The sequence below is a fragment of the Acinonyx jubatus genome, chromosome D1, assembly GCF_027475565.1.
Source record: "Acinonyx jubatus isolate Ajub_Pintada_27869175 chromosome D1, VMU_Ajub_asm_v1.0, whole genome shotgun sequence".
Lineage (NCBI taxonomy): Eukaryota > Metazoa > Chordata > Mammalia > Carnivora > Felidae > Acinonyx > Acinonyx jubatus.
Genome location: NC_069390.1, coordinates 92,623,469 through 92,638,918, shown reverse-complemented (window position 1 = coordinate 92,638,918; position 15,450 = coordinate 92,623,469). Strand labels below are relative to the sequence as shown.

Below are 15,450 nucleotides of genomic sequence, written 5' to 3'. Positions count from 1 at the left end.
TTGCACATATCTGAATCCTGTTTGCTAGTATTTTCTTGAAGATTTTTTCATCTGGATTCATGGGTGAGATTAGCCCATACTTTTTCTTTCTTATATAATCTGATGTTGAGATCTAAGTTAAAGTAGCCTTTAAAACTTTACACACTGCTTTGTTAGTCAAGTTAACAATAAATTATATTAAAAATTAGTAAGAGTTTTTACATTAAAAAGTTCTCTTGGTGAGTTATATATTTGATAAATTCGCTTGTAAATGTATCTGAGCCTGGAATTTTCCTTATGTGGAGATATAAGAAAAATTTTTTTGAGGTTTAATTTATACATAAAAGGCACCATAATTTAAAATTTAGTTTGAGGGGTACCTGGGTGGCTCAGTCGGTTAAGTGGCCAACTTCGGCTCAGGTCATGATCTCACAGTTCACGAGTTCGAGCCCTGCATAGGGCTCTATGCTGATAGCTAAGAGCCTGGAGCCTGCTTCGAACTCTGTGTCTTCTTCTCTCTCTGGTCTTCCCCTACTCATGCTCTGTCTTTCTCTCCTTCAAAAATAAATAAATTAAAAAAATTTTTTAAAAATTTAGCTTGAAAGCTTTGATGATGGTATATGACCATAAACCACCTACCTGTTCAAAGAAGATATAGAACATTTTATTTGTCCTAGAAAGTTCCTTCACATCCTTCCCAGTCATTGTATACCTTTCATTGCCTGCAATAATTTTCTGATTTCTATTAGCATAGGTCAGAATTGCCTGTTTGTGGACTTCACAAAATGTAATCATATGGTTCTTTTGCATTTGGGTGATTTTGTTCAACATAATATTTTTCAAAATTCATGCAGGTTATTGTATGCCTCAGTAGCTTCCTCCATATTAATGTTGAATAATATTCCATTGCCAAAACATATCACATCTATCTATTCAGTATCCTGTGGATAGACATTTGGGTTATGTTTAGTGTTTAGCTATTATGAATAAATATGTTTTGTACACTTAAGTATTTTTTTTTATAGACCTATGTTTTCATTTCTCTTGGTTAAATTGGAAACAGTACTAGGTATAGTATTGTCAGCTCATAGGGTAGAGAGGTATGTTTAACTTTACCGAAAAAATGCTGAATTTCCACAAGTGATTGTACTATTTTATACTCATGCCAGAATTTTATATTTCAGATTCTCGTTGCCAACACTTAATGTTGCCTGCTTCAAAAAAAAAAAAAGTTTTAGCTAATTTAGTAGATGTAAAATGTCTCCATATGATGTTAATATGCATTTTCTTGATGCCCAATAATGCTGAGATTTTTTTCATGTTACTAGTGGTCAGAAATAAGTCTTCTCTACAGTTCCTGTTCAAGTTTATTGTGCATTTAAAAAACTTTTTTATTGTTGATTTGTAGGAGGTCTTTGTATTGAAAACGAGATTGGTTTTAAAAATTGTGTTTTTATTGTTGATTTGTAGGAGTTTTCCATATAATCAAGATACATATTCTTTGTTAAATGTGTGTATCACAAATATTTTTCTAAGTCTTTATCTTACTGATTCATTTACTTAACTTTGTATTTGGACTAGAAGGAAATTTTAATGTTGATGGAATCTATTCTATAAATTGTTTTTTGAAGGTTAGCATTGATTTTTTTTTCTTTTTTTCCTTTTCTAAGAAGTTTGTTACTCCAAGGTCACAGGTTTTTTTTTTCCCTGTGTCTTCTACGAACTTTGTGGTTTTAGCTTAGTTGATGTATGGACGGATGCAATTGTGATTTTTTTATATGAATATTTGGTTGTTACAGCACCATTTCTTGGAAAAGCTTGGATTTTTGATTAGGCTTGTCATCTTTGCAAGAATATCTGTGGGTTTATCTCTCAATTTTCTGTTTTGTTCCACTGATTTTAACCTATCCTTATGCTGATCCCATGTACTCCGTATTTTTAAAAAATCTGGAAATCTTGAAATCAGTTGTAAATGCCCTCAACTTTATTCTTTCTTTTTGATGATTTTGTCAGTTTTATTTTATTTATTTATTTTTTAATGTTTTTATTTATTTTTGAGATAGAGAGAGAGAGAGAGAGAGAGAGAGAGAGAACATGAGCAGGGGAGGGGCAGAGAGAGAGAGGGAGACAGAATCTGAAGCAGGCTCCAGGCTCTGAGCTGTCAGTACAGACCTGATGCAGGCTCAAACTCGTAAACCAGGAGATCATGAGCTGAACTGAAATCAGAAGCTTAACTGACTGAGCCTCCCAGGTGCCCTGATTTTGTCAATAGATGTTTTAAAATTCTATTATCTGGAATATTTTCTATAAGATAGGAATTATTTGCTTACCCAAATTTGTCAGAAGTCATCTATATGGTTTTCTGCTCCTCGTTTGCTGGGAGTTTTAAATGATTATTTTAATATACATAAATGCTAATTTGCCTGTTTATGTTTTCTATTTCTCTCAGTACACCTTTTGACATTTTGTATTCTTTTGGGAATTCGTGTATTGAATCTCAGGTTTTAATATCTTTATTTAAAACTCATCTGGGTTTTAAAATTTATTCCATGCTTGTATGTGTATTTTCTACTTTTTATTCTATATTTCATTTATTTTTTCATCTTTTCTCTCTTTACTTTCTCTCTACCACTGATAAATCTTGACAGGGGTGTACTTATGTTAGAAAGCTTTTCTCAGGACTGGGTTTTGGTTTGTGGGTTTTTGTTGTTGTTGTCATTTATAAAGTCCTATTTCATTTATATCTGAAATTATCTTTATAATTTCCACTTTTTTGTTGTTGTTTATTTGTTCTATCCCTCTTTTCCTATTCTGTTGAGTTTAATGTTCAGTTGTTTTATTTTAAAGTTTATGAAAAATTGTTGATAAATGAATTTAAATGTGGAAATTATTCCACAGGCAGTAATTAGCTGTGTTATATTTTCATTCTTTCACATTTAAATTCTTTCACTCAATTTAAAATATTTCATACTTCCCTTTGAAATATCAGTAAAAAAATTTCTTTTAAAGTTTATTTATCTTTGAGAGACAAATTTAGACAGAACATGAGCAGGGGAGGGGCAGGGAGAGAGAGGAAGACACGGAATCCGAAGCAGGCTCCAGGCTCTGAGCTGTCAGCAGGGCTTGAACCCACAAGGCATGAGACCATGACCTGAGCTGAAGTCAGACGCTCAACCCACTGATCCACCCAGGTGCCCTGAAATACCATTTTAAATAAAAAGATGATTTAACATTATTTACTTCAAGCCTAGGAGATTTTGTTTAGTCACCTTTTATCATTGATTTGCAGTTTGCCCCTGCATGACAAGAGAATACAGGGACAAGTTGCTATAGCTTGTATTACCTACTCAAGAAAAGGGGGCAGTGAGGGTATACTGTATGCCAGGGTCTAGCAATCCCAGACAACTTTTTCCACCAAGCTGTTTCTTGTTTTTATCATTTCATTTCCACCTCTTAATTCATTGCTATAACCATAGCAGAATAACCTCTTTCTTGGATTTAATGGGATGAACGTAGTAAGTGTAAGCACTAATGAGGGGAAACTAATTTCCAGGATTCATGCAGAATATAGCCTTGCCCAAATCAGTCGTATTCTCTGTGGCCTACATGGGATGAGACGTGTTTGCCTACACAAGTGAAATGATACACTGCACTTTTTCTCTCCTAAAGTTAGGTGATGACTCTGAATTCAGTTCTACGTCAGGAGGGCGTATGCATGCATTTCAGCACATGATGAGACTATATAATTATTAATAGCAATAGAATAACTTGATATTTTATCTACTGGTCATATATAGTGTTCTCTTATTTACTGTGTTATTTCAAGTTCCTCTTTTTTACAATAATTGATGGTTGGGGAGCCTGGGTGGCTCAGTTGGTTAAGCGTCCGACTTAAGCTCAGGTCATGATCTCATGGTCCGTGGGTTTGGGCCCCGTGTCAGGCTCTGTGCTGACAGCTCAGAGCCTGGAGCCTGCTTCAGATTCTGTGTCTCCCTCTCTCTCCGCATCTCCTCTGCTTTTGGTCTCTGTCTCTCTCTTTCAAAACTAAATAAATGAACATTAAAGAAAATAAACAAAAAAACCCAATAATTACATGGTTATATGATGGTCGTTTCTTTTCAAGGTCTGTGCTCAGAATGGCTAAAAAACCTAAAAGAAGGTAAGATTTAAAAAACTATTCATTACTATAAATTTTGTAACCAGAAAGAACTTACACATTATTATTTTTGACATTATCATATTTTAAAAAGAGGAGCCTTATTTAGTGCCAAATGCTGAAAATCAGAAAGCATCTTGGGGCCCGAGGGTGGCTCAGTAGGTTAAGAGTCTGACTTTGGCTCAGGTCACGATCTCACGGTTCATGAGTTTGAGTCCTGTGTGGGGCTCTGTGCTGATAGCTCGGAGCCTGGAGCCTGCTTCAGATTCTGTTTCCCTCTCTCTCTTCCCCTTTCCCACTTACGCTCACTCTCTCTGTCTCTCTGTCTCTCTGTCTTTCTCAAAAATAAATAAATAATAAATAAATAAAACATTAAAAAAAGAAAGTGTGTTACTGAATGAATCCCTTGTTAACGTTAAAGAACATCCTTGGGATAAGCCAGCAATTCTAGATGATGAATAATTGTTTTTAATAAAGAGTTTTTAAAGATATCAGACAAAATACATACCTCTGAAATGTACCACATGTACACACACACACACAACACACACACACATTTTAGTATATTTCAACAATGAAGCAAACACTCATCTGTGGTTGTACCCCCCTGTTATTAATTTGTCAAGTTAATATTTCTTAAGTGGAGAAGAGGGTGCCTGCTGAGGGTGAGCTGCAGTTGAACAGACCACAAGAGGAGTTATGATAGAGTTTATTACTCACAGGTCTTGGAGGAGGCACCTGGCATACCTTGGGGGGGCTTCTCTTGGAGGCAGAATGCAGACAGAGAGGAATCACCCGGGGCATATGCCTTCATTAGAACCTGGAGGGCTTTGGGGTTCCCAGGCTAAAGCCACATCGGTCAATTGTAACCAAAAGAGTGAGTTTTGGTAAGTTGCACTGGGGCCTTATTGAAGGGGCGCATAAAGGGAGGTGCTGGTGGATGGGGAAGATGGTTGAGCACAAGAACCGTGGGGGAGGTCGGGTCAGAAAGTGACCTATGTCTGTGACTCTGCAGACTGCTATCTAGGGCGTGTGCTTACATGAGGGGACTAGTGTCACTTTAAAGTCACAGCAGCCTGCTTGGCCAAATGGGTTGGCCAAACGGGTGCTGGTTGGCCAAATGGTTGGCCAAATGGGTGCCAAACGGAGTAGCTTATCTAAACTCTTGACTACTGATGACAATAATTTGGTATGTTTTATCGCATTCTTGTGATGTGATTGAGGTGTATGTTCATAGTTGTTGTTACTGAATACTGTATTACAACTGAGTCAGGAAGAAGGAGCACGTGAGAATTACCTGGCAAGTGGAAGGATCAGTGAATTCATTAAACTCATTACATTTGACAGTGTTTCCCTGGTTGGGATGCCCTTCATCCATAGTTGGAGGAAGTTATCTAGCTTATCCAGCAAGTGGATGTGCTTTGAATTTTCTACTGGCTCTTTTGGTCTATTCCTCCTCCTTCTCTCATATTGAAAAAGGTAAAATGCCTTGTCATGGTTGAATATGGGAAAAGTAAGGGACTTTACAGGGGTCCCAAAATTTGGGACAGATCTTGAGCCAAAACTAACCCAAACAACCATAAATTCAACTAATATTAGACAGTGAAAGAAAACATTCAGTTACCCGACAAGAAACAATGATCTCAAACTGACATTGACTGTCAATCCAAACTCTTAAACTATCACTAAGTTTTAAACTAGACTACTTCTCAGTCATCTTTGTACTAACTTAACTTATTAGAATCAATGTAGAAACTGCTATTATTATCCTCTCTTATAACAATATTGATCATGGGGTGCTTGGGTGGCTCAGTTGGTTAAGTGTCCAACTCTGGTTTTGGCTCAGGTCATGATCTCATGGTTTGTGGGATTGGACCCTGTATCAGTCTCTGTGCTGACAGTGGTGAGTCTGCTTGGGATTCTCTCTCTCCCTCTTTCTCTTCCCCCCCCCCCCCCCCCCCCGCCACGGATGCTCTCTCTCTCTCTCTCTCAAAATAAATAAACATTAAAGAAGTGTTGATCATAAGAATAATAATCAACATCAAAGTAAAACAGTATATTTGTGTTATTTTTCAGAGTTTATGAAGTCTTTTTATATTTGCAGTTGCAAGCCTGGCCAACCTGGGGCCAGCCCCAGGTGGGGACCAAAATTTTGCTTCATTTCCCTTATGCACTCCAGTTTCTCTTTTCTGTATTAATGATACTAGAATAGGGTATTGAGTAACTCATGAAAAACAGGAAAACAGCACAAAGGGACACTATATCATCTCTGCCTAACAATAATTTAAAGAAAAACAAACATGGTTAATTTAAAATATGCATTGCCCAGATATTTTGCTGATTTTTTTCTGGTCTGTCATTATCTGGGGTTTATAAGTACTTCTGGTTTTAAGTGATGACAATGAGAGAGTTTAGGATTTAATATTGGCTTTAAAAAATTCTACTGTGCTCTGTTCTTTATTTTTCCTTTCTTGGATCATGACCACTAGCAACATAATGCTGGCAAGCAGAATAATGACACCTAAAGATATTCATGTCCTAATTCCCAGAATCTGTGAATATGTTACTTTACTTGGCAGAAAGGATTTTGTAAATGTAATGCAGGAAAAGGACCTTGAGTTGGTGATATTATTCTGGATATTAGGGTGGGCCCACTCCTATCCAATGAGTCCTTAAAAGTGGAGAACTTTGTCAGCCAAGTCATAGGGGAGATGGAAGAAGGAGAGATTTGAAACTTGAGAGGTACATGTCCTGCTATTGTTGGCTTTGAAGGTAGAGGAAGGGGGGCCATGAGTCAAGGACTGAAGCATCTTCTAGAAACTGGGAACGGCCCTTGGGTGATAGCCAGCAAGCAAGAAAACAGGACCTTGGTCTCACAGCTTCAAGGAAGGGAATTCTGTCTACAAGTCAGATGGATAGGGAATGGATTTTCCCCTATTCCTGGAAAGGAATGCAGCCTGCTGAATTTGGGCTGGGGAGGCTTGTATTGAACTTGTGACCCACCGAACAGTCAGATGATAAATCTGTGTTATTTTAAGCCGCTAACTTTGTTATGGCAGCATTAGGAAGCTAATATAGTAACTTTCTAAATTGCATCTCATTTAGTGTCTGGTAATGAGTGCATAGCAGATCGTTATATGAGTGCTTCATTCCTGGTGATATTGTTCTAGTTTCTTCTGATCTTTAGACATTTGTTTGCCGCAATCTCTTAGGATGGATGGTGTTCTTTTATGACATTCTGAATCAATCCTTAAGGAAGCACTTTCTCTGCCTGTTTTCCCAAGATAGAGTCACGTCAATTCTTAAGGTGTCAGTCATTGTTCATGCAGCTGGAAGGTTAATGACCACTCCAGTCATAACCTATTTTGATCTTACAGATGCTTATTGTCTTATTCCTATATTTACACTGTCTTTCAGAGTACTTGTCCCATAGCACCTGTTCAGTGATGGTAAGAACAGAAGGCAATGTAACTCTTTGCCAGTCTTTCCTCTTACAAAGAACTGAATCAGGGGAGGACATCTCACTTCGATTGGGCCAATTGCATCCTCTTTCCAGGAATGTGGATTTTGAACTGAGAGGAGTTATAATATATATTCTTATAAATTCCATGTATATCGATACATAAGTTCCTATTTAGGCACACTATAGAAACCCTGGGATATGTTACAGCTCTTCCTTATTTTTGTATTACTACTCCTACTATATTTTTCTATAGTATTTAGCTGTCAAGAATGAAGCCAATCATCTTTCATCATCTTAAATACCGAGAGGGAGCATTATTTTATATTTACTGTGTTTGGTTTCCTTAGGCTATCTTGGTTAAGCCTATAGTAAAAAGTAAAAAAAAAAGAGAAAGGAAAAGCATAAACTATTTCCTACTTTACCGATAGGTAAACTAAGGTTCAGATAGGCTAAGTTTCACGGGATAAAAAAACAATAGAGCCAGGCTTAAATTTCAGATTTTTGACATAAGTATTTGTCATTAATTTATGTTATCTTGTGCATGAATTGCCCAAAAAGGGCTCAAACCTATTATTTTCTCTATGCTCGAATTGTCTGCTCTGCACCTTGACTACAATACTTTGTATCTGATGTGACATGAAGCCTTTTTATATCTTCCCACAAATCTGTGATTTTATGGTCTTCAAGCATGCTTTTCTCCACAGAGTCCAAGAGTTGAAAAAAAAGCCATTCTTAGCAAACGAACGTTCAGGTTCTCTTGTGTAATAAGGATATAATTTTGTTGATTGCTTCTCTCAAAACTTCTTTTACCTTTTCATTTCTCAGACTGTAAATGAAAGGGTTCAGAAGAGGGGTCACCATTACAGTCATGACAGCAGTCACTTTGTCAAAATCCAGTGAACGGCTCTGGCTGGGCCTCACATACATGAAGATGTTGCTCCCATAGGCAATGGAGACGACCGTGATGTGAGAAGCACAGGTGGAAAATGCCTTCTGACGTCCTTGGGCTGAGGGGATGCGCAAAATGGTAGAAATGATATAGGTGTAAGACACAATGGTGAGTACCAGCGAGGTCAGGAGGACGAGGGAAGATAAGAGGAAGTTTATCATCTCAATGAAATGAGTGTCTATGCAGGCCACCTGTAACAGAGGGGCAATGTCACAGAAAAAATGACTGATTTCTTTATAACAGTAGGATAGTCTGGACACCACAATAATTGGGCACAGCACTGAGAAGAAGGCTCCTACCCAGCATCCCAGAACCAATAGGAGACAGACGTTGCTGTTCATGATGATGGTATAGCGCAGGGGGTTACAGATGGCCACGTAGCGGTCAAAGGACATCACCGCTAGGAGGATAAACTCCACTGTCCCCAAGAAAAAGAAGAAGTATATTTGAATCATGCAGCCAGCAAAAGATATGGTCTTCCTGTCCTCTAGAAGACAAGCTAATAGCTTTGGGGTAACTGAGGTAGTGTATAAAATGTCCAGAAATGACAAATTACTGAGGAAGAAGTACATTGGGGTTTGGAGGCGATTATCAGCCCATATTAAGGAAATGATGACAATATTTCCTGTGAGAGTTAACATGTAAATAAACAAGAGGACCACAAAGAGGGAGATCTGAAGCTTCCAGATAACAGGGAAGGCAGTCAGGGTGAATTCAGTCACTGTGGTCTGATTTTGCATATCCATGGCATGCAATACTTAGTGGGCAGCACATCTCTGAAAAAAAAATTACAGATATGAAAATCAGCTTAAATGAGTTTCTACTCTCAGTATCAGTGATAAATGTAAAGTAGTAAATGCTTTGAACCAAGAGTCAAGAGTGATTTCATCCTGCCACTCACTCTAATAAATATAGAACCTTGGTAAGTTACATGACATCTTCTAACCTCGGTATTCTCACATTTAACATTTTTGGTTGAATGACGTTTTCCCCATGGTCTCATTAAGCTCTAGCCTTTATGATGGTCATCTCTTGGACCCCGTGCTCCTTCCCTTCTCTCTTTCATTTTTCCTGATCTACCGTTTCCCTGGCTAAGTTCTGTGCTTGAGAAGAGAGAATCCTTAACTGAGAATCCCGTCAGTCCATTTGCAAAATGGTAAAAGGGAATGTTAAGGAAAGTTGAGTTACTTTTCTCCAAGTCATCTCAACCCTTCAGGTATCATCTACATAAAGGAGCAGAAACTACGAAACTGACCAAGAGCATCATATGAAAGAGAACCTGTCTTGGTCTCTCCTCACATTTGTGATTGGTATCGCATGAGTCTTAAGGTGATCTCTGGTTGTCCCTGAGTTGTTCTGATGTGATAATAATTGATCTCCATAAGGCCACATAGTTTTTCTTTGTTTTTATTTTTTATACCGGTAGAAGGTTTTGATGTCTACACTGTTACAGAGCAAGTAGGTGCATGATATATGGTTCATCATTGGCATAACCTATTTCAGACATTTGAAAAACCTCTACTGGGAAAATGATCAGTGTGTTTCTTTTTTGTTCCCTGCAATGCCATGTGTATGGCAGGATCCAAAAGAATACCAAAGCTTTTCCCTTCCATTCCTTGACTGGGAATTCTTACAGGTTGTCTTAAATCGGTCTCTGACACCTCACATTGTTTTCAGCAATTTGGACAATCAGCTTGTTAATAGTAGTGAAAGAATGATGATGGAGTTTGCAACGCTCATCTTGGAATACGGCTCAGGTTTGCTGAACATGTACTGCATGTCTGTATCCTTCAGTGAAGCTCTGCCTTTTGGTGTTTTATTTTGTAGCTAATCCTTTAGTTTTATGTGAAAATGACCAATTTATTAACTGAGCTAGGTTGTCTCTAGGTTTGGAACCCACTGAGTTCCTCTTGAAAGAAGGTCTTTTTCCTCAGGCACTCTCTCTCTGAAAAGTAATTTCTAGGAGTCTTCCTTTGCCTTAAAGACTTTTTTGGGGGGAGTGGATTTCCATTTGAAAAGTTTGCTGTGACTTTTCTGGTCCTCGTAGTTGCTCATTATTTGTATTCACCATTCATTTATTTCAAGACCAAACTGCTTTTAAGTAATCACAGGACCTTAAAGGGTCTGATCTATTGAAATAGGGTCTTGGTACCAGCCGGTGTGTTTCCACCACTAATACGATAATATTGCTCCCACCCCCCACTGCTGCTGCATCCAGGTAACAAACTTCCAGACTGATTTCTACAGCACAAGAAGGCATAACCATATCCGGGTGGACATGTGTTAATGTTACTAAGGTCTAATACAAAGACAGAATAGAGCATGGTATGTGTACAAGTAGAAGTGCTTTGAAATTCCCTTTCATTTCCCCCTTCCCGCCCTCCTTACTGACAACACCAGAGATGAGTGGGTGTTAAGACACACTGATGTGCATTCTCACGAACTGCCTGTCATCTACTCCATTGTTCCTTCCATTCATCTAGCCAATTGTTTCACAACATCTGTACTGTCATCGTTTTCCTTCTTGCCTCTGTAGTCTTTGATGAGCCTGATGGGAGCTTGATTCCTGTCTGGTATTGTAAGAGTCAGACAGTTTGGGATCTTCAAAAACACCGTGCCAGGTTTTAATAACAAGAATCTGGGAGGGTTGGACACAAATAGAATTGCTCTTTGCCATGGTTGTCATTGGGTCATATAGGAATGGAAGAAAGGGGCTTGGAGAGCTTTCTGTTCTGCTGAGTAAGGGTCAAATAAACTTCTCTGAGACGAACTAAAGCTGTAGCATTGCTCTCCTTTGGGGAGTCTCTTCAGTTCATGATAGTGGAAAAGAACTCGGCTTTGAGTGTGGGTCTTCTCTAGATGACCTCTGTGCTCTCCAGAGCCCATCATGTCTAAGGGGAAATGGGTGTGGATTAGACCATCTGTGTCTGACAATTTAATTATAAGTTTGCCAACTTAAGGCTTTCATTGGTGGAGGGGAGATTTTTTTCTTCATTACCATTTGTGGATCCTAAAAAATGGTATTGAATTGCATATTTGCATGTTTCAAGATGCCAGATTTAGTGAGATAAATGTGGACTAATGGAAAAATCATAGCAGATTTTCAGTCAGAAAACCTGTGTTGTTTATTTTTTTCTCTTGTGGCCACTTGAGTGAGTGGCCTTTAATGAGACTCGTAAGTACCCTGTCTTGACTGTTTTCTCTCTAACGTGAGGATGATGACACTCCAGGTTCCGATCCTCAGCTAGGGCCCAGCCCAGTAATGTTTATATACTTGGCATTCAGTACATGTTTGTTAAGAACATAGGGATGGGGAAGCAGAAACAGAAAAGAACTAAGATGTAGTGGGGAATGAGGGTGAGAGATAATTGGGGATCTTTGCTGCTGTCAGTAAAATGTGACAAAGTTTAATTGTAACTGAAGTGCATTAAAAACTTTCATCTTCAGACTTAGGGTAGAGCTCTAATACTTGATGTCTGCTGACAGTAGAAGTTTTGGGAAAGCAGTAATTACACTTTAATTCGTCAAATATACATGTAAACAAATGTAGTGAGACCCAAACTGCTTAACATATAAATACAGATAATTGCATATTATAGAATACTTACATCACGCCAATTGTCGCACAGTTGGTATTTTCTCCATTCAAGTATGTTAACAAACTCAAATCTGGGTATGTTTTTCCTCCTGCATCCCTTCCGTTTTTCTTTAAATTCTGTTATTGCTTCAGTGTTGGATTCTGTGTAAATCTCAGTCTTAGCCTGAGTCTGTTTTCCCACGTGGTACTTAACCGCCCTTTCAGAACCACACCAAATGGTTATTCGGTGTTTGCTGAAGTGTTCCATCCATCTTCCTCTGAATGGAAAACAGTCCTTTTTAGTAATTTGTATCAGTTTTTTTCAGTTCTTTTTTGTATTTCCACAGAAAAATTTAAATCCTGACTTACACCAGGATGAATCCAAGTGGTATATTATCATTTAATCTTTCATGTTACACGTCCAGTGAGTCTCCATCTCAGGTATTCCTCTGAGTTTCAAGTAATGTGGACTCTGAAGCACATTTTTGCCAAGAAGAGCAGAAGAGTGAGGTTTGGCGATGAATGGGGGAGTCCCACACAACTGAGTCACGAGCAGGTCCTCTGACTCCTATTTTGGATCTCTGGCAAAAGTGACCAAAAGCTTCTCAAATTTCAGTTGGGTTTTTGTCTCTTTGTTTGGTTTTCGTTGCAGGAATGTAATTTCCTCTCTATTTAGTGAATTTCTCTTTCTTCTGTGGATGCACCCAGAAACGTGGAATTATTCAAACACAGGACGTTAGAGCAGAAGAGAACTCCACAGGCGGATGAGTCAGCCGGCCCCCAAATACCCTGCAATGTCTCCACCAGGGTACCGTCCAGTGATGCTAAACTCACTGTTTCTTGAGGCAACTCATTCGACCCTCATGGGCCTGATTGTCAGGAGAATTCATATTTGCTTTCACTGGAACATCTCTCTGAACTGTCACCCTTTGTTAGGTCACCCCTGTTCATTCATTGGGTATATTGTGACTTGACTGTAAATGTAACCGTCTTTATTTACTCTCTCCAGAAAATAACATTACTCTGCCTCTATTGAATATGACCTTTGATAGTTAATGAGATTCTGTGTTCACCTTCAGAGATTTGGTTTACAATGGCACCTGGGATTATGGCATAAAAAAAGGTTCATTATGACTACTGCAATCACAGAACGTGAGAATTGAAGTAACGAATCAGTTATAAAGTTAAGGTCTCCTGGGAGAATCTCTTGGTTGTTTATTTTATTTATTTAAAGAGAAACTTATACAGCTGCTTTAAAACCTCAGGGAACTACAAACTTGGAAAACTTCAAACACATTTTTTTTTCCTGAAATGATCGTAGTGTATTAAAATAAGGTGTAAGAGCGATGACCCATTGGAATCTACCCTAACAGCCAAGAGTACACTTTACTCACTGTGTGTTAGCCAATATGAGAATAAATTATATTTAAAAAATAAAGATTATGCAACAAAAATAAAATGAAATTGACAAAAAAGCTTGCGGTTGCTTTCCAAACATAGATTATTTATGTAGATTTTATGTCTATGTATATATTTCAATTGATGTGTGATGTACAAATAATAACCAGTTTAAGGGTACAGTGGTTGAGTTTTGGCACATCTTCACCAGCAGATAGCCACCAGTGCCATTATGATGGTTTACAATATTTCCGTTATCTTAGAAACACTCCTGCACCCTTTTGCAGCAAAAATTTCCCCTCCCCACCTCTGCCCCTGATAACTACCAACGCATTTCCTGTCAATGTAATTTTGAATTTTCTAGAATTTTATCTAAATTCAGTCTTACTGTGTATAGTCTTTTGTGTTTCTTTCCTTCACTTAATCAGATGCTTTGAGATTAATCCATGTGTTTCTGGTATCACAAGTTTCTTTTTTTGTATTCCTGGAGGATTATCTATTATATAGATTGTGTAGATATATCACAGTTTGTTTACCTAGTCACCAGATGATGGACACTTGGGTGGTTCTCAGTATTTGTCTATTTTGAATCAAGCCCCTCTGAGCAGTGGGTCCATGTTTTTATGTGAATATTTATTTTCATTTTTCTTGGAAATATTCCTAGGAGTAGAATTGCTATGTTTTATGGTAAGTATATGTTTAACTATATAAGAAACTGCCATGGTGTTTTCCAATTTTATTTTCATTTCCTTTTCATCTTATTAGTTGTTTTTGGCTTTCTAAAAAACATTTTTTAACATTTATTTATTTTTGTGAGAGACAGACTGCAAGCGGGGAGGGACAGAGAGAGAGGAGACACAGAATCTGAAGCAGGCTCTAGGCTCTGAGCTGTTAGCACAGAGCCCGACACGGGACTCGAACTCACAAACCATGAGATCATGACCTGAGCTGAAGTAGGATGCTCATCTGACTGAGCCACCCATGCTTCTCTGTTTTTGGCTTTTTATGGTTCCCTTATGCCTTTCTTCCTCCCTTGGTGTCTTACTTTGTGAACTGATGGTTTTCCATAGCGGTATGCTTTGATTTCCTTCTCTTTGTGTTTTGGATATCCACTGTTTTTGCTTGGTGGTTACAATGAAGTGTATGTAAAATGTCTTATAGTTAGATCCAACTATTTGATGCTGATAACAACTTAACTTTGATCACATACAGAAACTCTACCCTTTTATTCCCTACCTCCTCCCTGATATTTTATGGTTTTGATGTCACAATGGACAGTTGACCCTTGAACAATGTGGGAGTTGGGGGTGCTGACCTCCCGCACAGTTGAAAATTTATGTCAAACTTTTGACTTCCCCAAAAGTTAACTACTAATAGCCTACAGTTGACCAGAAGCCTTACCATTAACATAAAGCCATTTAATACACATTTTGCTTATGTATTATATATTGTGTTTGTATAGACTTGAAACTAGGTAACATTGTGTGTCAACTGTATTTCAATTAAAATAAAAGTCATTTAAAATATCAGATTAATCAGCATTAACTATTTGGGACATTTCCTTATAGCCTTTAAGAGATTCTGAAGTGTAAAATAACTATGAATAGATTCAGAATTGTTGAAAATCCCTTTTCTAAACACTTACATATTTACCTTATATAGACTTTCCTTGTATACCAGTGAAAGCATTTCACTTCTCATGTGAACATAATTTTGCCTCCTCCAGACCTCCACTGTGTAAGCTGAATAGAATGTAGGTCTTCTTAAAGCAAATCCTGGAAATTTAAATACTTGGCTGAAATCAGTTACCGCTACTTAAATCCAATCTTTACCAGGATGTCAAAAATGTGTGGATAAATAGAAAAAACATTATTAACATATAAATAATTTCAACTTAGCCTTTTAGTTTATAGGCTATAAGCTTGTGT

The 15,450-nt window shown here is 37.9% G+C and overlaps 1 protein-coding gene across 1 annotated transcript; it reads right to left on the bottom strand.

The window, feature by feature from the left end:
• Positions 1–8,147: 8,147 nt before the first annotated feature.
• On the bottom strand, positions 8,148–9,317 carry LOC106976638 (olfactory receptor 6M1-like). The gene has a single exon (XM_015074064.3). The coding sequence runs from the start codon at positions 9,291–9,293 to the stop codon at positions 8,346–8,348; it is 948 nt and encodes a 315-aa protein (XP_014929550.3). The 5' UTR covers positions 9,294–9,317; the 3' UTR covers positions 8,148–8,345.
• Between the last annotated feature and the right edge of the window lie 6,133 nt (positions 9,318–15,450).

What these genes read in the sequence shown, in the direction of transcription:
- LOC106976638 (XM_015074064.3), bottom strand. Translation starts at nt 9,293, where the DNA reads ATGGATATGCAAAATCAGACCACAGTGACTGAATTCACCCTGACTGCC.